Below are 23,975 nucleotides of genomic sequence, written 5' to 3'. Positions count from 1 at the left end.
TAACAATTGCACTACTTAACAATTACTTAATTTTCTGGTTCCTATTGAGAACATAAGTAAATTTGTAGCACTCTAAATTGCATCCAAAAGCTAACAAGAAGCCAGGCCTAATATGTGTCAATTGGTCCATTTATTTTAGCATTTTCAGCTCCTACATTAAAAACCTACATCAAAAAAGATTATTCAAAAGTTAACCAGGATACCAATCTTTTCTTAGCAACTATTCCACTCAGTTCACATTGTTACACAATAGTGGATTGGCAAAATCAGTTAAACAATGAATTTAAAAGGGAACTTATTCTCCCTTTTTCAAATCACATCATTTTAGTGTTTCAATTATGAAATGAAGCTATTGATGGATATGGATGAAATTATCGGGGTGGGAAAAAAAGTAGGGAAGAGGAACGATAAATGAGATATTTTAGAGCTGCCCTTTCTATACTGGGGAAATGTTTCCTTTTAAATATTCAATGGGTTATTGATGGTTTTGAAATTTAAATGACATCTTCAATTATATGTGATATATCCAGGGCTTTTTTCCCCATAGAATGCTCAGAACGGCGTTCTGGCACCTTTGTTTGCACAACCAAAAAAAAAAAAAAAGCTGAAGGAAACTGTTCCAGAGAGCCAAATTTTCCTCAGGCAGCCAGGTTGCAGAGCAGCAGAAGGCGTTGCAGCGACGGGCCTTCAGATGGCTCAAATTGAATGAAATGCAATCCGTACAGGCTAATTTAAAAGTGGGAGGGTAAGAAGGGCAGAGGGTGAACAGGTTGCTATACTTTTTGGGGCTATATTTAATTTAATTTAATTTTAATTTTATATTGTATTGTTTTTAAATTCTGCCCTATAAACCGCCCTGAGTCCTTCGGGAATAGGGCGGTATATAAACTGAATTAATAATAAATAAATAAACCTGCTTAAACAGTCTCTGTAACTTTCAGCTCCCGGTGCCTTGCCTTTTTTAAGCTGGGAAGTTGAAAAAAGGCTAAAAAGAAGGCAATAGAGTGCTATCAAGGAAAATGTATAGATATAGCCAGCAGACGTTTAGGGAACGTTTATTTTTCATACACTGTTCAAATTTTGTTTTAATGCCATGGTGATACACAATGAAATGTAGCCAGTCTTTTTTTTTAATCCCAAAGCATCTGTTTGTTAAATACAGTATAACAAAGTTTTGGATGATGGAATTATTTTTTATCTAAGGATAACTAATGATAACAGCTCTTAAATCTGTTACTTTTGTTTTATTTTTGCACAAAAAATTGTATAATTTGCATTTACATTCATTTATAAATAGAATGTTGTTAAAATGTATTGGTATTGAAATAATTAGTGCACACATATACCTAAAACCAGTTTATTGCATTTGGCAATTGTACTAAAAAAAATCTCATTGTCAACCAATATAATTCATTTAATTTGAAATCAAGTGAAAAACTGATTTAAATTATTTTATTAAAACAAATTAATGGCAATTCTTTTCTAAGAAGTTGCCTCAAACAAAATGAGTTTGACGTGCCTGCTCTAGATAGTTGAATGCTCCAAAATAAATTCTAGACCAGGCCTGTACATGCAGCCTACCAAGCACCCATGGACAGAGCACAGACTTAAAAAAAAAGTAATAAAATCACCACCACTGCCCTGAAAGTCATGTTGCCTAGTGCCTCCATGGCTTACCATGACCACGAGCTCCAACACTGTAGATGCTCCTCTAGTCACCAAATCATTGATTAGCCCACCACCATTCCTTTGCAGACCACAAAGATTTTTAATTTATCAGTGTGGACCTTTCCCTTGTACAAGTTGCACAGACCTCTTCTACATTTTCCTCTTGCCTTTCTGAGTTAACTCCTTGGTCTGTCATTGAGCAAGAATTGACTTTATAGGGAAGCATATTATCATTTGATGTATATTTAACATATGTTCTACATTTATTTACCGATTATATAATATTTGTATGCAATCCACATGGCGAGGTTTGGGGCAACTTACAATATTTTTAAAATCATAAGATTAAAACATAAAAGCAGGGCTTTTTTTTCTCATAGAACGCTCAGAATGGCATTTTGCACACACACAAAAAAAGCTTTTGCACAAGCTATGCTACTCCCTCTATTGGCTTTCAAAAACCTATTGGCTTTCGAAACCCAATAGGAACTGCTGCTGAACGTGCCAAAAGACCTGACCGGCAAACATTGCACCGGCAAGTTGTCTGCAGCAAAGGCGAGTTGGCAGGAACTTTGCATCCCTCCCTGCTGCCCAACTACACCATCTCAACTAGGTAAGTAAGAGAGGAGAAGGAGTGGGAGGTGGGTCCATGTGCACTCCTTCCTTGTGCTCACCCGTATCAGCCAGGCTGGTGGCCTACCTGGTGCTGGACCTGCACCACCGTTGCCTCGGCCTGCGCGCCTAAGTGGCCGCTCTGCATCACCTGGCCCGCCCTGCCTCCACCGCCCACCCCGCACAGCCCCACCATATAGAGCGGGCCCCCCTGCTCCCACAGCACCAGCCATGCTGGCTCCGGCCCCAGTGGGCAGCCTGCCACCAACACCCCTCGCACCCATGATCACAGCAGCGCCCCCCCCCCGCCTCCTGCGCCTGCCAAGATGAGAATTGCGGCACCTTTTTATTTTTTTAGAAAAAAATCATTGTCAGTATATCATTTTTTTCTCAAATCATCCGTATCTAATTATTACTGTTGTTGTTATTGATGTTGTTGATGATGATCATTGCGTAGTCAGTCAGATGATCATACTGGCATTGACATTTTTGTCGATCTATCAAGTCCTTACCAAGGACTTGGGATAGGCAGATGTAGACGTTTTTGATGGTGTTACAGATATCATTGCAGGATGGAAGCTGCTCCTTTTGCAATTGACCGATGACAAATTTGTCAATGCCAATTGTGCTCACTTGATGCTCCAGTTGTTTTGGGATTGCACCCAAGGCATCTATTACTATCGGTACTACCCTTACTTGCCTTTGTCACATTTCTTCTATTTCTATTTGTAGGTCTTTGTATTTTGTTATCTTCTCCAGTTTTTTCTCTCCTATTCTGCTGCCTCCAGGCACCGCCACATCAATTATCCAGATTTTTTGGTCTTTCTTATTGACAATTGTTAAGTCCAGGGTGTTATGTGGCAGGTGCATCTCTGTTTGAATTCTAAAGTTCCAGAGCAATTTAACTTCTTCATTTTCTTTCTCTATTTTATAGTTCCACCAGTTCTTGCTTGCAGGCAAATTATATATTTCTTGCAGATCTTGCAATGAACCATAGTTGCTACTTTATCATGCCGCTGCTTGTAATCAGTCTGAGCAATCTTGCAGTAGCTTACTAGGTGGTCTACTGTTTCTTCAGCTTTTTTGTACTTCAGCTTTTTTGCACTTACTGTCTGTTGCTGTGTTCTCAATTCTGGCTTTGTATGCATTTCCCCCCATCTTTAAAATAGATTTTGAAAGCTATCTGAATGGGTTAAAATGTAATAATGGTTTACTTTACTGGTTACATTAACTTATTTGCCTTATTAAAATATGCTGGTCAAAATTATTTTGCATGTTCCTCTTATTCATATTTACTTTATTCATATTCATATTTAAATTATTAAAATACATGGCATTTAAAATAAAATTATTCAGAACAATGGATAGACAATTATAGTTTTGTTCCCAATAAAATATTAAAAGGTCTTATGTAGACTGATGCATGTATTTGAGTATTGTTACATTTTAATTTTAATATAATTATTGTATATTCCATATTCAAAGATATCAGCATGAAGTTATTTTCTTTAATCCACCATCAAACAAGAAGAAGAAGAAGAAGAAGAAGAAGAAGAAGAAGAAGAAGAAGAAGAAGAAGAAGAAGAAGAAGAAGAAGAAGAAGAAGAAGAAGAAGAAGAAAAAGAAAAAAAACCCTTTAGCACTGGAAAAAAAAGTTTACTCTTGGCTGTCCCACTCATGACAACACATTAATCCTGCTAGCCAGAGAAACTTTGGTTGTTGATTTAAATCTAATGAGTTAAATGAATTTACAAGACAGTCTACTAAGTTGTCTGGACTATAAACAAACAATACAGTTTGATTTTATTTATATCAGAAACATTTGTACTGAATTCACAGTGAAGTTTCAGAAAACAAAACTTAATGCATCATTTGATTGTATTTATACTGTTTTGGTATAAAACATTAAGTAAAAAGCCTATGACTATATCTAGTAAGCACAGATATTAAAGAGGTACTGATAGTTAATAATATAAGAATAGAAACTATAGACAACATTTGGGCAGAATGCAAAATTAAACTAGTAAGTAAGCTGATATGAAGCTCAGAGATCTTTGAAGGATCTGAATATAGAGTGCAATCAGGCTAACTTTATTTATGCTAACCACAGCTCAGTGATTATGTAATTGTTGCATTTGTGGTATTTGCTTATCAAATTCATCAGCTACTCTGGGTGAGCCATGATTCTTCTTCTTTTCCTTTTCTGTTATAAATTAAGTTTGCAAATTCCCTGTTATTAATGAATGAGGATTAACTCAGTATTAGCATTTTAAATTTGTGATACATATACAATGCAATAGCATAATAGCGATGATGTGGATATTGATAAATGTATTATATTTACAAATAAAACTTAATAGAACAAAACAATATTTTGCTGCTGTTGTTACAGTAATTCGGATATAATAGAAACAAAAAGTAAGATACCAAAATGTAATTTGCAATAAGGCTGCGCAACTAATAATGCTTTTTATAGTACAATATCTCCATCACACCTAAAAACTATGGGTTGCATAAAAATAAATAACTATTGTTGTTTGTTAGTAGCTCATGCTTTTGGGGATAAAATACTTTTCCAACATTAATGTCATATAGGTTTTTAAAGTATTCCTGGGTGGTCTTAAGCTAGGGAGTTTGCTTTAGTGGAAAGGCATAAACTGAAAAATATGTTTTAACATGTGGCTGTCTGGTGGTGAAAAAGGTTTGCATTTCTTTTTCACTTTTGGAAAAAACTATTATAGTCATTAAATTGGCTAAGATGAGATCACAGGTCAAAAAAAATAGTGTAAGAAATGTTGTGAAGAAATGTTTTTAGTCCTTCGTGTATAATAAAAATCAGAACTCTCAAGATTTAAAATTTGTGAATAGACAATTGTCTCCACTTGTCCCCATGATATGATTGGGAAGTACAGCAAGAACTACAGGGACAGGGGGCTTACATAATACGGCTATAGAAATTATACACGTGGATGGGATTAGATCTTCGGAATTATTTTTTTCTGTGGTTGTAAATTGTATAACACCTATTTTCGTATGTTTCCCAATTCAGAGCTATGAAAAGAAACTCAATGCGCCACATTTTTAAAATGAGAATGTGTGTACGTTTAAGACTGAATGTTATTCTGAGCCACAAGATGTTTATTTCTCATTTAACTTTTACTTTTCTTATAGTTTTTGTCTATCTTAAAAGTGAAAGTGAAATTTAAATGTACTTTGTTGTTTTATAAAAGCTTTGTTTCCATTCTATCCAATACTTCCATCTATCTGTCTTCTATTTATCAATCCATCCTTCTATCTTCATTAATGGCACCATAGCAGATATTTTAGATTTCTATCAATATAAACTTCTCCATCTTAAGGAGGAGGCATATTTAATTAAGCCCCTCTGAAGGAGATGGGTGGCTAAGAAATATGGTAAACCAATCAGTCAATCAATCAATTTGCCAAGAGCAGAGAACAAAGAAGTCTGGGAATGCTTCCGACAAAGAAATCCAGTTAAGCAAATATTATATTATGTGTAGCTTAAGATGAATTATTTTTATTTAATTGGAAGCACCTTTCCCCTTTCCATTGCAGGTAAAATCTTAATATTCTCTGTATTTTATAGTATATAGTGAAAGTTGTAATCTATTACTTTATTCTGTATTTTTTTGCCTTCTTGGATAGTTGGGAAACACAGTAGTTTTAAGATAATGAAATAAATTGACTACTTTTATTGGATTTAATGTAGTCCAACCTTTGTTCCATTTATTATGGCTGAAAACAACATAGTTTAATGTCCATGGAGATTCTCAGTCATCTAGGTCATGGTTGTCTCAAAGGTACTTTTTCAAAAGGCAACTGGACTTTGTTTTTCCTTGAAGACATTTTGCTTCTCATCCAAGAACTTGGATAGTTTAATTAGAAAAGTGATACATGGATTAGTAGAAAGTTGGTTTATGTTACATTTATGATAGCACAACCTTATTATGGTTCTTATGTCTTTGTTTTTTTTTAATCTTTGCTAAGTTTGTGAAGTTTCTGAGGATTGGCAGAAGTAAAAAAAGAAAATCAATTTTGCAGATGATTAGAGAAGAGAGCACTATAGATTTATGGGAGAAGAAGAATCTGCATAGAAAAGAGATTCTTTATTAGAATCTAACTGTTTTTTCATCACCCATAATTAAACACAAGAATGGACCTGTAAACAATGATGAAAACTTCAGTTTGACTTTGTCTGCACAATTAGTTCTAAGATGAAGAATGACCTCCCCACATTTGTTTTGTACTTTTTTAAACTGGATCACAGATTAGGCTATGGACAATGCATTGTTTCAAGATATAAGGAAGGATCTGTGGGTAAGGATCTAAGTGTGTTATATGTGAACCAGATCAGGGCTGACAAAATATTCACTGGGCTCATACATAATGCTAAGTCAGAATTTTATTTTTCTTCAGGCTTGCTGAATAAATAAAAAACAAACAGGATGAATCTTAGAGATAATCTTGACTTCTTTGGCTATTTCCTAGTTGGTTTCAAATTCTGATTTGTTGTAAAACAACAACACCCTTTTCCCCTCTAGGTATGGACTATTACTAAGTCAAAACCAAATGAAATATGGCTTAGTGTTATGTATAAACAAGGGAAGTAATATCAGTAACTATAAACAAAGGTGACCAGTTTAATCACATCATGTTGAATCCCATTGTATAAACATGGGTGAATATCCCACATGTGCTCTTAAGTGTAAAGTGAATGGGAAACCATCATATTTCTTAACATTTATCTATAAAGATAAAAATGGTTTTTATATTACCTGGTATTTGCAAATATAACAGAAACAAATCTTTTAGCTCATGTCTATGAACTTTTTACTTCCTCTTGATCTCATAATAACAAACAAAACAACCCCCAAAACATATAAAAATGCTTAAGTTTGAATAGCATTTTACAAGCTATATAATATGTCACAATGGATGCAGTGGCTCAGTGGGTTAGGACGCTGAGCTTGTTGATCAGAAGGTCGGCAGTTTGGCGGGTCGAATCCCGAGTGCCGCGTAACAGAGTGAGTGCCTGTTACTCGTCCCAGCTTCTGCCAACCTAGCAGTTCGAAAGCACGTAAAAATGCAAGTAGAAAAATAGGGACCACTACGGTGGGAAGGTAGCAGTGTTCTGTGCGCCTTTGGCGTCTAGTCATGCTGGCCACATGACCACAGAGACGTCCTCAGACAAGCGCTGGCTCTTCGGCTTTGAAACGGAGATGAGCACCGGCCCCTAGAGTCGGAAACAACTAGCACGCATGTGACATATTTTTTAAATATGTCACAAATCTTCAGAAACTGCAGTCCTATTAATATAAATCAGAAGTCAGTGTGCTATGATTGTAGCCTACAAACTCTCAGGAAATCAGACAATAACCTGGGTAATCTACTATTAATAAACTTAAATGCTGTATACTGTATATTCCGAATACATATCCCAGTTTAGTAATATAAATGAAACAACCACAATTCTTCACATATGCCATGTTGGAAATGGTGACAGAAAAGGCAGATAATTAAATGATCCTTATTAATGTCATCTTATATTCATAACACAGAAACATAGCACTTAACCATAGATGATACAGTGGTTTATTTTAGACATCATGGGAAATCATTACTTGTGCTAGTAACAATTTAGAACCAACATTATTTTTTATGGTTTCAGACATATAAACACTTAAGTATCATTTAAAGACGATTTTATTTTCTATTGTCTCAGCAATTTCATGTATTCATTTTCATAATGCAGAAACCTTTATAAACAGAACGATTCAGTAGTCCTAAGTATGATCTCATGTTAATGTTAATGTTAATGTCTGCAGTTAACACAAATCAAGGTATACATTAATAAGTAAGTTGTCTCAGGTACAGGATATTGGTACAACTGAAGAATACTTTTCTCAGTGTAAAAACAAATGAAGAGTTCTTAAACATACTTGCATATAAGACATCAGTAGATTAATAACTAAAGTGGCATAGCCCCACCTATTTCTAGCATTTTAAAATTTTGCTTATGGTAGATTTATAATCATTTATTATCATACATTAAATATGATTAATTCAAGAGAGTATAAATGCCTCCAAAAAGATAACCAAAACAAAAAGTATTTTAAACACACACACACAATCCATTTTGAATGAAGGAACTTCACTATGCAAAACACTGCTATGCCTAACAGTGTTTCAAATGAATGTCAAAACTGGAATAGAAAATGGATAGAAGTCAAAATATATAATATGGTATATAATATCTAATATACTGTAGCAATATAGTAGTATGCATAATATACAACACTATATAGCACTGCAACAGTCTTCTTTTTCCTAGCGTTTTCCCTCAAGTGAAGGGTCAGCATTTTTTCAGATCAACTGACTGTTGATCCATTTACTTGCGACAGAAATTGATCGACCAGCTTGTCACCCAAGCCTGACATGGGCTGAGAATGACTGACCCAAAGTCACCTAATTGGCTTTCATGGGTAAAGCAGGACTAGAACTCACAGCCTGGTTTCTAGCCTGGTGCCTTAATCATTAGACCAAACTGTCTCTTTTAGTAACAGTCCCACTCTGATGGGAATAAAATAAAATGTCTTGTAAATTTAGTTGAAAGAAAAGGCAAATTTATTAATTACTCCTATGATTTTAAATATATCAACAGATTTTAGTTATAAGTATATTTTTTGTAATATAATCACAGTGACCAGCTTAAAAGTCAATGGGTTAAAATTCTCAAGGTAGAGTTACAGCACCCCCTTCTGGTTGGAAGATCAGCTTTCATGTATCTGCATGCTCTTGAAGGAGTCTCAAGAATCAAGGAGTTACAGTATATAATGATCATAAAATGTAACACTATCTTAGGTCTTTCTAACAGAAGTTTCTAACAGAATATACTCCACATCTCCTTCTGGAAACATTGGGATTCATTATTCAGAGTTAGATAAAGTGAATCTTGAGGCCTATTGAATTTCACAGTATTAGCAAATACAATCCATCTGATGTTCCTTATTATTAATTTTACTCCATATAAGGCTAGGAAGTAAAAAAGAAAAAAAAACAGGAAAAGACGATGACAAATAAACTACAAGCAGATAGCTAATTTTAGGAGCTAAACTGATTAAGCCTCTTTAGTACTTGGATTAAGGAACACCAGGGTTACGGGTAGACTGGAAAGTTGAAAAGCATCCTGAAAGGCAATAGCAAACCACTGCAGTACAGTTGCCAAGCAAATTTTAAAAAGATATATTCAAAATCATATATGAGTTTTTAGTATATGCTTGGGAAAGACTTCATGAGCTTTCAACATATAAATGTTACTCATAATGAATCCCATTAAATGATTGTATTTTACAAGGAGATCAAAGAGAGAAGATAACTATAATCTCTTGCATCTTTACTAGAGAGTAAATTTCACTAGTTTAAGGGTACTTTGTCCCAGATAATGTTGCAAACTGTAAAACCGCATTCAGAACTTCAGTGAAGAGGATTCATATAACTGATGCAAAAATGTGAAACCCACCTAATTAGTACAATGCTCTGTAGTTCACAAATAAGTAAATTTTATGTTTTGTTACTTCAATCTTCATTTTTTCTAAAATATTTTTTTGATCATGAGTTTATTCATACACTTAATAGATTCTACATAGTAGATCCAAAAAGGCTTCATTCCTGCTTTTGTTTTCCTTACCCATTCATACTTCAGCAGCATTTATTCTCTTTTATATACACCTGTTCTATCATTCAAGATTAAAGATTAAATAATGTCATTCAAATACTTAACTTGGAAGGCCTAGTAAAGATAATATCCAGCAGGTGTAATCATGTTTATAGAACTGGTTATTTTTTTACATACTTTATATATTAGGCTTTCTCAAACTGGCACCCTCCATAAAAGTTGGAAGTAATTTCACACCAGAGGACACTAAACTGAAGAAAATTGCTATATATAAAGTATGTTGGTTACTTATAAAAAGAATACTTCATATGTAGTTTACATCTCAGTAAAGTCTGCAAATGGCTTTTATCCCATTTTTGATAAACAGATGACCAATTTTTTTTGGAAAGTAATACATTATATAGAGCTGAGGCAAGAAATTAATCCTCTTTCAATGAAGCTTATTTCAATTCTTTTTTTTAAAAAAAGTATTATGTGCTACCACCTAAATGTCCAGACATTAAGCTCTCAAATTTGTTTGCACAATACAATGAATATAGAAGGATTATCTAGTTACACATATCAAGATAATACTGCTGGTAGCAGTTTCTCACTAAATTGGCACTGACATGGATTTTGGCACTGCCAAGCAAATTAGAGAAATTTTAATATAGATTTAGTATATATATATATATATATATATATATATATATATATATATATATATATATATATATATATATATATATATATAAAGGTAAAGGTTCCCCCGCACATGCGTGCTAGTCGCTTCCGACTCTAGGGGCCGGTGCTCATCTCCGTTTCAAAGCCGAAGAGCCAGCGCTTGTCCAAGGACGTCTCCGTGGTCATGTGGCTGGCATGACTAGACGCCAAAGGCGCACGGAACGCTGTTACCTTCCCACCGCAGTGGTCCCTATTTTTCTACTTGCATTTTTTACGTGCTTTCGAACTGCTAGGTTGGCAGAAGCTGGGACGAGTAACAGGCGCTCACTCTGTTACGCGGCACTCGGGATTCGACCCGCCAAACTGCCGACCTTCTGATCGACAAGCTCAGCGTCCTAACCCACTGAGCCACCGCGTCCCTATATATATATATATATATATATATATATATATATATATATATATATATATATATATATATATATATATATAAACACCATTCCCTCCATGATCCTTCAGCAATATCAATTCTGAATATAAAAAAAAAACATAACCCAAATTAAGCAAATTTCTTCTCTAATTATTTAGTCTGAGATTGTCCCACTGAGTGTTATAGATCCGAGTTCAGCGATTCGATGGAATCATAGATATCCAGATTCTTCATACTTTCCATACATTGTTACTACACAATCTGTAGCAGAAAATCCCCTTGGATCATATCTGGTACTTCCATACATGGTTTTGCTGCACAGTGTTTTAACTGTGTCTAGCCTACCAACTAGAGTCAGTTTATACCAGATGCAAAGACATAGATATATTTTATGCCCACTCCCCTCCCTCCTTGTTTACTTTTGCTAACACTCAATGCATGCAACAAGTCATGGATGATATGATCAAAAAGCACCAGATGAGACAGTAGAGGGATGCTGATTAGTGAACTAGCTATAACTTGTGCTGTGCTGATTAGTTTTGCTGGGTGGTGAATTTAGTTGACTATGAAGTTTCTATCCCAAGTTCCACCAACTGTTGCTTCTCCATCCTTCCCAACCAGCATATCCTTAATGGGATGATGGAGGAGTGTAGTCCAGGACATCCGAAGGAACTATGTTGGGGAAAGCATCTGCCCCTTATCTTGGGTTCAAAAAATAATTCTCCCTCTCCTTGCTCCCTTCTGAGCCAATCATACCATATTTTATAATATGGTTTACCATATTATAAGAAGATGTAGAAATACTGGAAAGAGTGCAGAGAAGAGTAACAAAGATGATTAGGGGGGCTTGAGCTAAAAACATATGAAGAACCCGTTGCAGGAATTGTGTTTGTCTAGTCTAGTGAAAAGAAGAATTAGGGGGTGACATGATGGCAATGTTCCAATATTTGAGAGGCTACCACAAAGAAGAGGGGGTTAACCTATTTTCCAAAGCACCAGAAGGCAAGACAAGAAACAATGGATGGGAAGTAATCAAGGAGAAAAGCAACCTAGAACCAAGGAGAAATTTCCTATCAGTGAGAACAATTAACCAGCGGAAGGTTCAGACGTGGGTGCTCCATCACTGGAGACTTTTTAAGAAGAGACTGGACAGCCACTTGTCTGGAATGGTATAAGGTTTCCTGCCTGAGCAGGGGGTTGGACTAGAAGATCTCCAAGATCCCTTCCAACTCGGCTATTCTGTACTTACAGATAAGAGGTGAAGACGCTGAGGTTGGCGGGCACACTTGCGAGGCCCAGGTCGGCACAGTCCACCCGCAGAAGCATCCCGTCTAGTTCACAGTGACAGAAGGCCGGGCAGCTTCTTTGGCGCGTTCCCAGTCCGGATGGCAATCCGAGCAAGCTGAAGAAAAGCAACACGCGGGCAGGGACGGCGGCAACCGCGGCTGTGTCCATGGTGCCAAAGCAGCGCGGGGACAAAACGGCGACGGCTGCAAAATTGCTTTTCTATAAGTGGAAGGAGCTTTTGACATTCCACACAAACCCCCCCCCCCCCCGCCTCCAACTAGCTAACCAGCCGGAGCGCGTGCCGACTCCGGAGGGCAGAGGGGGCGAAGGCGATGGGTCTGAAGCTTTTTCGGGACAAGCCTAACTCGAGCGCGAGGGCTGTCGGATCGCGCGCGTGGCAAGCCCAGCTGCGGGTGAACTTGCGCTGGAAGGCCGCCCGCTGCCGTAGCCCAAACGACTCTTGGCGCGCGTGGCTCTCTATGGGAGCATCTCAGCTTACACGCCGTTTTTAAAGAGCTGGAGTCTAAACCGCGCGCCCCTGCTGACGTAGCCCCACAGCGCTGCTCGCTGCTCGCTCGCAGCTCCCGCCGACGCTGGAGAGGTTGTGTTCCTTTCAGCCAGCGAAAACTCGCGAGCAGGGCTGGAGCCGGGAAGGGACAGGGGAGGGCTGCTGGCGCTCTCGCGGTTCGTGTCGCTGGAACCCGCGAAAACAAGTTGGGGACGCTGAGAGGCAGAGCGAGCAGGTTCCCTCCCTCCCTGGCGGCTTTTTGTGCCAAACGGGAAAAGGTCGGTTTGGCTGGCAGCAGCTCAAGGCTCTGAGGCGATGGCCATTTGCCCAATTAAGGCGGTTGAGATAAAAGCTTGTTTTCTTCCCGCTCCCCCACCCATCTCTGCAGCCACCTGGAGTAGTTTGGGCTTACTCGGATTGCCAAGTTTCCGAGCACACTCGATTAGAGGCGTTGCGTCTATGGACGTTGGAAGGTGGCGCGAATTCAGCAGGTGCACTACAGAAGAAGCCTGCTCTGTCATCCAAGAAGATCCAGGTTACAGAAGGCCACTAGACGAATATTAGGAGACAATTCCTAAGGGTTCTCGATTGAAATTTTTTATTTTTTTATTTTTATTTTAATCCCATTTATATCCCGCCTTTCTCCGAAGACTCAGGGCGGCTTACAATCTAAGAAGCACAAATCAATGTGCTTAGCAATAGCCTTCATTCTATGTATATGCCTGCTTATTAGGGCTTTTGCCCCCCCCAAGCGGCATTATTACAAAGTCAGCTTAATTGCCCCCAACAATCTGGGTCCTCATTTTACCTACCTCGGAAGGATGGAAAGCTGAGTCAACCTTGAGCCTGGTGGGACTCGAACCTGCACTAATTGCAGGCAGCTGGTGTTACTTAAGGAGGCATTAGCCCACTGCTCCACCAAGGCAGTGGAGTGGTAGACTTCCCCTTTACTGGCTCTGTTCAAAGCACACAGGCTGGATGCAGCCACTTGCATTCATTTTGATTCCTGACAGAACAAAAGGTTGAGTTCTATGGCCTAACTTGCTCTTTTTAGTCTCAATACTTTTATGAACCTTTCCGAATTGCTGTGTTGAAGTGTTTTCCACTACATAGCTGACATGGAAATTTGTTGTGGCTATTTAAACAGTTTTAGTTAATTAGGAATTATAGTTTGAAGCCTGAAAATACTGCTTCATTTTAATTGATACTGTATTGGCTAAAATGCGTCTTAATCTTTCATATTACACTGTTTATTTACCACATATATGTTTTTTTTCTGGAATTCAACATGGTTCTTTCTTTATCTTTATTGACACAATATTTTGGGATACATTAGGTAGAATAACTGGTCAAAGATGAAATTCATGGTTGAGTGACACTTTGAATGCAGATATCCTCTGTTTATCATTGGTGATTAAATTGAAATATCTTATTTAACTTTCTTCAGCTTCCATAAATCTACATATTACCAAAACACATATGTAACCTTTATCTGGGCAAAACAATGCACCACAGGATGAAATGATTCCAACCAAGGTACCTCAAATGGGCTACCTTACAGAATGCTGTGACTCCTGTGGAAATGAAATTTTGGAAAGTTCTTGCCATTTCAGTACCACAGCTGCTCTGCCGTGATCATCTGATCCTCAGTTACAGCATTCCCTGACATCTTCTTACAAGCTATCCTAGATGATGATGATGATGATGATGATGATAATAATAATAATAATAATAATAATAATAATAATAATAATAATGTTGGAAGGGACCTTGGAGGTCATCTAGTCCAACCCCCTGCTAAGGCAGGAAACCCTATACCATTTCAGACAAATGGCTGTCCAGTCTCTTCTTAAAAACTTCCAGTGTTGGAGCATTCACAGCTTCTGGAGGCAGGTTGTTCCACTGGTTAATTGTTCTGTCAGGAAGTTTCTCCTTAGTTCTAGGTTGCTTCTCTCTTTGGTTAGTTTCCATCCATTGCTTCTTGTCCTGCCTTTGGGAGCTTTGGAGAATAGCTTGACTCCCTCTTCCTTGTGGCAGCCCCTGAGATATTGGAACACTGCTATCATGTCACCCCTCGTCCTTCTCTTCATTAGACTAGACATACCCAATTCCAGCAGCCATTCCTTATATGTTTTAGCCTCCAGTCCTTGGGAAGAATCCAATCAAAAATATCTAGCAGAGTATGGGTAAACAATAACAATAACAACAAAGATGTAGTTTTAAGTAACATATCCATAGGTTTTTTTTTACTAAGGAAATAATGAGTTAATGTGTATATCTTTACTTCCTTTTGATAAATGTTTGATTAATGTTTGAGAGATAGGAAAATATATTTTGTTTGAACATTATTTATTTTGCATGCATGTGTTTGATTAGCTAGGAGGCCAGTATGAAATATTAACATGATGTTATTTAATTGCCACTAATATAAATATTAGCCCTAGAATTTAAGCACTGTGTTTGTTTTTATCTTATTAGAAGCAGGATATGTTTGGATTTGAATTATTTATTTTGTGCTGCATGTCAAATATCTGTATTTTAAACTAGACCCCTCAAGTTATTTGAGAATTTCATTTATGTAAGATCTCTCAACACATTCCATATATGAAATCACAATTACTACTCTAAAATAGGACATTGGGCTAGATCCAAATTTAGGCATGTGCAACAGAGCTTTAGGAAAAAAAAAACTAGTCCGTCCCTCCCTTCCTCTCCATGGCAGCAGAGGAACTTAAATGTGACCATTCTTGTATATTTTGAATTTTTATGCTTGCTTAATATTACCCAAAAAACATTGACTCAGACTTTCCACTATGATTGTACTTTTGTTTTGGTTATAAGGTGGACTTGCTAGAAAAAGCTTTGGGAATTATTTTGGTTCGTATGGTCTCTCTACCTCTGTACATAATTAAGGAGACACATGTACCTTCCTCTGTTCATTGATGGGAAAAGGAACAGTAGAAATTTCTGCTTCATCTCTAATTAAGAGTCACACTTTGCCAATAAACTTATGAACCTTCAAACTGTCTGATCTACAGCCCTGTTGTGGAAAAGAATCCAATTGTGAAGCATGAACAGTATCCAAACTGGCAAAGAATTTTATGGTATCATTTGACTACTGTTGCAATACACAAGTATTTCTTTTGTCTTTAGCAAGATGTCCTTTTTTAAGGAAAAAATAATAACTTTTCTAGACAAGGAGACTGCTAAATAGATCAAGAAAAATAATAATAATTGTGCCGAGGCTCTGAAATTAGGAATTTAAAAACCAGAGTAATTACAGTAGAGATAAAATAGGTTGAATGGGATCTCACAGAAATAAAAAGAATCTTGGATTGCTTTTATGTCTGAATGTGTGTGAGAATGAGATAGAGAAAGATCGATGTGCAAATAGGCTGCAAAAACAGAAAGAAAAGCCAAGAAGAGGGACCAGTGTTTAAATTTAAGGCAGTTACGGGCTTTCTAAAAGATGTGTCCTGAATGATGAAAAGAAACTTGGAGTTAACTTGATTGTTTACATAACTATTTAATGATGTTCTAGATCAGGCCCACACAGACCTGAATCAATTCATCACACATAACTGTTAGCTCTAAGACTAAAGAGCAACACTGATTAAATATCAACAAGCAACTCAGAAATTAATGTTTTATTTTTCTTTTTTAAGGGTATATTCATCAAGAATTGTGACAGTTCAAAAGCAGATCCAAATGTCTGCGATCCATGACACTGACTGTATTTAAGAACTGATCAAATTTATTTATTGCTCAACGGTGGAATACTTGGGTGAGAAGTAAAACTAGAAATAAGAGCCCCATCCCTGCATTCAGAGGACCTCATGACTCAGTGTGCTTCCTGGCCCCTAGTCTTTCAATATAGCTTGAGAATTTCCAATTGTCTCTCTTAGGAACTGCTAGAACTCTTTTGTATATGATCACACAGATGCACACAAAGGAATAAGCATGCAGAACATTTATGAATGCAAGTAATTATTTCTTTTTTGCATGGATTGGGATTGAGGAGATTCGTGTTTCTGAAGGACCTGCAGCAGCCCAGGATAGAAAAGGGTGTTTTCCATTTGCTCTGTGTTTCTGCAGTATCAGGAGTGAAGGCAATCATGGATCATCTTCAAACTGTTTTTCAGGAAATAAAGAATGGGAATTGCGACAGTATGGAAATAGCTTATTGATTTTAACTCCATGCTCCCTATTTCCCAATAACTACATTTTCCACAAGTCTCATCCAAATTTCTGCTGCTCCCTAATATCTTCCATTTCATCTTTGTCAAGATTACTTCACCTCTGTCATTTCTTTAATTTATTTTATCTAAGTCCTCAGGCAGCCTCCGGACCGCTGCAACATTTTGACAGTTGCTGAAAATGAGCATTCTGAGGCCAGAGTTCTACAAAACACATGAAAGTAATTGAAGACATAATCTTATATTTACAGATCAGACCTGAATAAAACAAAGTTCCCAAACCTGGAACTTCTTCCAAAACCCTAGCCCTGATCACATATGTAACATAGCCATGCCCCTTATGTATGATGCACCATCAATTGCAGCTTCTACCTTTCCTTATGTTGCTTAGCATTTGGCAACCAAAAGTTTGCCTACTTTTGACACAGAGCCCCTACATTTAATATACTGACCGACATATTAAGTGATAGAAAAATAAACCAGTTTTAACTCTGCATAGTGGGAAATGAGGAACTAATTTCCATTTTCCTATTTGCTTGAGTTTACAAAATTATATTAATTTTTAAAACTGATACCTGTCTGGTATAATTTTATACACACACACACACACACACACACACACACACACACATCTGTTCTCATAATTTGACAATTTTGAATGAAATATTTATCTAATTCCCTCAATTTAGGGGTCAGAATTATCTGTCTTCACAAAGCAGATACACCAGATATTAAGTAAGCTCCAAATTAAAAATGCCCACTCCTCAAATCCTTTAATATAGAACTCCTCCCCCCACCCATTTAAGTGATATGGCACTATCTCCTTCACATCATTTTAAAAAATGTTTTAGTATAAGTAGTGAGTTACCAAAAGATAGCCTATCTGGCTGAAGAAAATGAAATTCCATCATGTTAAAAAGTTTCACGATCAATGAATTTCACAACCTGAGAATGTGAACCTGTTATCCAGAAGACTGATACATTTGACTATACACTTTATTTAATGATTTTATATAACATAGTACCAACATTGATATCAGAATTAGGCTCTTAAACAAAGTGACTGATTCATTGAGTTATTCCATGAGTCATTCTATTTCCTGCTCAAGCAAGATTATCAGTTCAAGCTGGTAAGGCTATTTGGGGGAATGCCAAATAATATGGTCAGTGATATAGTTAAGAAGTTGGGCTTTGGTTTAAGACAGACATGTCAAACACAAGGCCCGGGGGCCGGATCCGGCCCGCGAAGTGGTTTCATGCGGCCCGCAAAGCCATCCTGGAAACAGTGAGGGAACGGCCCCCACTGCCTTGGCCCTGGCCCAGAGACCCTCCTTCTGCCAGAGACCCTCAGATCTGTCCCACTCCTGCCCAGGCCCCCATAGGCACACTTGATGCGAACGATGTAGAGTTGGCCACGCCCACCCAGTAGGCCATACACACTCTAGCCACGCCCACCCAGTAGGCCACGCCCACCCAGGCCACACCCACCCGGCCCCCTGAGGGCAACCGCAATGCTGATGCGGCCCTCAATGAAATTGAGTTTGACACCCCTGGTTTAAGATATCCTTCTTTGATATATAAAAAACAACTTGTTTTATAAAGTACTAGAAATAAAAGAAATCAAGAAACTGCATGCTTAATTGCAAATGTATATATATATATATATATATATATATATATATATATGTGTGTGTGTGTGTGTGTGTGTGTGTGTGTGTACGTGTGCGTGTGTGTGTGTGTGTGTATGTATATATCTATTAAAAGGTAAAGGTTTCCCCGCACATGCGTGCTAGTCGTTTCCGACTCTAGGGGCTGGTGCTCATCTCCGTTTCAAAGCCAAAGAGCCAGCGCTTGTCCGTGGTCATGTGGCCAGCATGACTAGACACCAAAGGCGCACGGAACACTGTTACCTTCCCATCGTAGTGGTCCCTATTTTTCTACTTGCATTTTTTATGTGCTTTCGAACTGCTAGGTTGGCAGAAGCTGGGATGAGTAACAGGCACTCACTCTGTTATGCAGCACTCGGGATTTGACCCGCCAAACTGCCGACCCTCTGATCAACAAGCTCAGCGTCCTAACCCACTGAGCCATCGCGTACCTATATATGTATATGCTACTGTAACAAATATAGAAATAAGTTATCTTCGTTGATCTCTGTCTCAGTGTATCTTGATTATTTTATCAAATTAACTAAAAATTCATCAAATAAGCTGAGAAAATAAGGGAACAGACTCTTTGAAAGACAGGATGAATGAAGGTTTGGAATCTGGCCATCTGTTGACACTTTTTCCCAACCATGATTCTCCAACCCAAAGTTTACTGAGGAAATATAGATGATGAAATGTGCAGGCAGCCATACATAAGAGTGTTGGTGGCATAAGTCACAAAATAAACATGACCAAGCACTACTTAGAACTCATTAGAGCATGTTTCTGCTGGAAATTACCTAGGAAAATATTTTAAGAACTGAAGCAGCCTGTGGGACTGGTCTTCTAGTGCTATAGGTAGCAACATTTATGAACTTTTTAACTTTTTTATAGATAAACCATTAGCAATGATAGTAGATAGGAAGCTGGCACACCTGTGGTTTTCCTGTGCTGTGGAAACAGTTTCAGCTTGTGCTTCTTGAGGATAAGGATAGATTATTTGGGCAAGTTTGTACTACTGCTCATCTTTAGATGCAGTTTCTTCTTGGCAGTACTGATTGAAAAGAATCAGTTGAGGGAGTTGTGGTATATCTCATCCTGAAGATACAGTACTATCTTTAGATCAATTTCTTTCTAATAAGTTTAGATCAATATCAGTATCAGAATTTTGAGAGCTACTTTACTTAATGGTTAAAGGTAGCAGGTTATAAATCAGAAGGATGTGAATGATAATCCTGCTTAGGCACAAAGTCAGTGATTCTCTCTTAACTCTAGAAAGAAGAAAATGTCAAGTCACTTCTGAAAATATTTCCAAGAAAACTGAAGAGTCAAGAATGACTTGAAGGCAAAAAGAATTACCATCATCAGAATTTTGATTCTTGGCCAAAGACTTTGAGAGGGTGGTGGCCAAATATTTGAAGTGCACCTGGATAAAACTAGTTTTTGTATCAATTTCAATTAGGTTTCTGGCTGGTCACACCATAGAGGTAACATTGGTTTTTCTGATAGGCAAGCAATTGAAGAAGGACTATTGCCCTTACTAGTGCTTCCAGTGAAATCTCAACAGCTTTTGACATCATTGACCACAGTGTCCTTTGAGACAGGTGATGGTTGAAAAGATTTCAACAAATGTGAATGTTCTCGATAAATTTTATATCTTTATATCTTTATTTTACATTTTTACATATAGATGTTGACCTCCACTTCGATAAGGTCAGTTAACTAATCAATAAAAGTGAGTTATGCAGACTTAATGCAGACTTTGGGTAGAATATCTGAGACCTTTCAACGTATCCGAAATAGGACATGATGTTGAAATTCCTCATTCATATAGTGGTGTGTTTTGATTCGGAAGTTTCATTTGGAGAAATGACAGCATTAGTCTTGTTATATCGAGAGAGAAAAATATAATAAATGCCCATAGGTTTTGAAGGGGTAGGTTGAAGATAAACCCCCAGAAAAAAATACATTAAATCCAAAAATGTGTACAGAATTCAGGGATTTCTGAGTTGTCCTTCTTTGTAATCAAGCTATTAAAATTCCTGTATCATTTGTACAAGTTTGTTCTAGTGGTTAATGCTCCAGACTAGAAAGCAGGGACCATGAGTTCAAGTCCTACCTTGGCCATGAAAGCCAGCTGGGTAATTTTTGGGCTAGTCCAGGGGTAGGCAACCTGAATCGGTGAAAGAGCCACTTGGAACCGGTTCTCTCACTAAAAAACCCCTGGGAGCCGCAAAATACGCGTGCGCATGCGCACGTGCGCGCACATGCGCAGAACAGGATTTGATTAAAGTGGAGCTTACCTAAGCAAGACATACACCGGAGAGGAGGCCGAGCAAATTTCCCCCGCCTTGCCAGGCAGGCAAACGGAGGCTTCAAACACACACACACACACACACATACACACACACACACACACACACACACACACACACGGAAAAGGTGCAGAGCAAATTTCCCCCTCCATCCCCAGAGGCGGCACAAAGCAGAGAGGCGAAGAACGTGGTAGAAGAGGAAGGAAAGAAAGAAGATATAACCTTCAGCAAAGCAGCTTCCATGCAGAAGAAACACATTTGCACTTATGTGAGCAGGCATGTCCCCCCAGAAGCAGCTTCCCCTCCCCCCAGCCTCCCCTGAGCCAAAAAACTCACCCTGCCTTAATTGCAGGCAAAACCTGCAGAAAGCCCAACCAGCCCGTGCAGATGCGCTGCCTGCTCGCCTTTCCAAGGCACTCCAGCCCAGATTCTTTGCTCCCTTTTAGCTGGACAACCTTTAAAATTGGCTCCCCCCTCCTTCTCCAAGGCAAGCTGCCCTCCTCTCCATCCTGCGCCCCCACTCCCAAAGAGTGGGGTTTTGTCAATCACAGCTCTTCCTCCTCATCATCCCCCTCCCCAATCCGGCTTCAGCACAGAGTTTTTGCCTGAAGAAGAAACAGGGTGCTCCCCCCCCTCTTCCCATCACTTCTCTGGTGCGTGTTTATCACTGCAGTTGATAAATTAGTATTCAGGTTGTTAAGTGAATCTGGTTTCTCCTTGTGACGGTAGGCAGCCTTGGCTGTTTTATGAGTCCTGGGCTTAAACTCCCAGAATTCCTGAGCCAGCATGGAAACCTCTCCATTTCTCCGCAGCATGGCTGGCTCAGGAATTCTGGGAGTTGAAGTCCACAAGTCATGAAAGAGCCAAGGTTGCCTACCCGAGTCCTTGGGGCTGGCAGCCCCACCTGCGCCTCCTTACCCAGGTTCTTAAGGTAAAATCCTTTTTAAAAAGCCAGCCTTGCACACAGGTGGCTGTGGGCAGCTCCAAGACCGTTTCCCCTCCCATTTGGTGACTGTTATTATTCATTTATAAGCAAAAGAAGAAGAAAAACAGAAAAATCAAAGAGATAAGGGGAAAAAAAACAAAATACACCTTTGAAAATCTGAAAAGGAGGGGATGGGGAAGGGGTTCTCTGAAGGATTCCGAGCACGGGGGAGGGGGGTGCAGACGGAGAAGAACGGGGAGACACCAAGAAGGGGAGATGAGAGAGAGAGAGAGAGAGAGAGAGAGGAAGGGGGAAAAACACCCAAATATCCCCACGGGGTTACGGAACCTCTTTACAGATCGAGGAGGGGGCGGGGGGGCTGGGAAAAAGGGGAAGAAATATACACCACGTGGGCCTCCCACCCACACGCCGGCCTGTGCGCCTCTCCGGTCTATGTACAACGCACGTGCGCGCGCACACGCACACACAGAGATCCCATGTCAGCTGCCAGGACCACCCAAAGCCATCCAGCCGAGCCTCACAGCCTGATCCAAGAGCAGAGGGTGAGAAGGAGGAGGAGAGAGAGGGAGGGAAGGAGCCAAGGGTCTTCCTGCCCCACTCCCGAAGCCCACCAAGCAAGAGAAGCTGCAATTCCATCTCTTGGGGGAGCAGGGGGAGAGGAGGAGCTCCCCCTGCAGAGTCTGAAACATTTATTAAAGGGTTGCACAATCTGTGTGAAATATAAAGTCCCTTATAAAATACTCGGTTTGCAGCTCTCTAGAAATCCCTTTACCAACTCAAGACCACAATCCCAAACAAGGATAACCTCTCTGCAATAATAGTGGTAACTTGCTCCTAAGGTCTGCTCTAGAAGCTTCACAAGATAGGAATTTTATAGCTATGGAAACACTTGAAAACTGGACCTAATAAAAATATCAATCATATAACATTTGGATTTAAGATGTTAAGAAGTAGGTCCAGTGACCCAAAATACCAATGGAAAAGCTTTTAAGAATAAATGTGCTTTAGCTATACAACTAAATATCACAATAAACAGAAGGGAGGAATTAAAAGTAGTAAAGTCAGCTCAAGATTGGCTCCAAATATACATACAAATTTAATACAGTAATTGCACAAAATGAAAAAGCAATGTTAGCTGCTTATGATTATCAAGGTTAAAGTTACATGCTTCACAAATGAAGTTTAAATAAAACCCTTAAAATTTGGATATGTCTTCTTTGCTTCCTTAGTGGAAAACCAAGGGCAGAACATTTTTATGAAGCTAGAAACTAATGTGCAAACTAGAGATTAATGTATTAGTTTTTGTGAAAGAGTCAAGTAATGATTCGGTTACATGTTTATGGAGGAACTGTTTCAAGCCTCGCAGAGAGAAGGGGAGGAAATCGCCCCTTCCTTCTCTTTGCCGAGGCTGCTAGCCATGGCAAGGGAGAAGGGGGGGAAAGAAAATCGTCCCTTCCTTCTTGCCGAGGCTGCTAGCGAGCCTTCTCCCATGGCGAGGAGAAGGAAGGGCGGGAAAAACTCCACCCTACTCACCTTTTTAGTTCTCCCGTCTCTTCCTCCACTCTGCCAAGTGCAGTTAAAAAAACAAAGAGGTTTGTGGGTAGTCCCACAAACGGTTTGTGGGCCGTCCCACAAACGGTTTGTGGGCCGTCCCACAAACCAACCAATCAATTTAAACTTTTCCAGTTTTTTTGTGAGAAGTTTAAATTGATTAATTTTTTTAGTGCCACTTTTTTTTCAAAAAAAAAAAAAGAGGGAGGAGGCCTGGGAGCCGCATGGGACGGCTCAAAGAGCTGCATGTGGCTCCAGAGCCGCAGGTTGCCGACCTGTGGGCTAGTCACTCTCAGCCCAACTCATCTCATAGGGTGGTTGTTGTGGGAGAATAGGAGGAAGAAGGTGTGTTGGATATGTTTGCTGCCTTGAATTTGTAAAAATTCCACAAGAAGTACATAGGTGTGAGGGGAGAAAATAGTTGATTATATTTCCTTTTAAAGTAGAGGGAAAAATT

At 38.8% G+C, this 23,975-nt stretch overlaps 1 protein-coding gene across 3 annotated transcripts in view; it reads right to left on the bottom strand.

The window, feature by feature from the left end:
- Window positions 1-13,946, bottom strand: part of LGR5 (leucine rich repeat containing G protein-coupled receptor 5) — a 74,084-nt gene extending 60,138 nt beyond the window's left edge. For all 3 annotated transcript variants that reach the window (XM_083365940.1, XM_083365941.1, XM_083365942.1), the window contains exon 1: window positions 12,319-13,946. In XM_083365940.1, the coding sequence (XP_083222066.1) occupies window positions 12,319-12,524 (206 nt within the window). In that variant the 5' untranslated portion in view covers window positions 12,525-13,946. The remainder of the gene's footprint in view (window positions 1-12,318) is intronic.
- Window positions 13,947-23,975: the final 10,029 nt, after the last annotated feature.

Source organism: Vipera ursinii (assembly GCF_947247035.1).
Source record: "Vipera ursinii genome assembly, chromosome: 6".
In the NCBI taxonomy this organism is placed as follows: domain Eukaryota; kingdom Metazoa; phylum Chordata; class Lepidosauria; order Squamata; family Viperidae; genus Vipera; species Vipera ursinii.
This window is presented reverse-complemented; position numbering and strand designations above follow the sequence as displayed.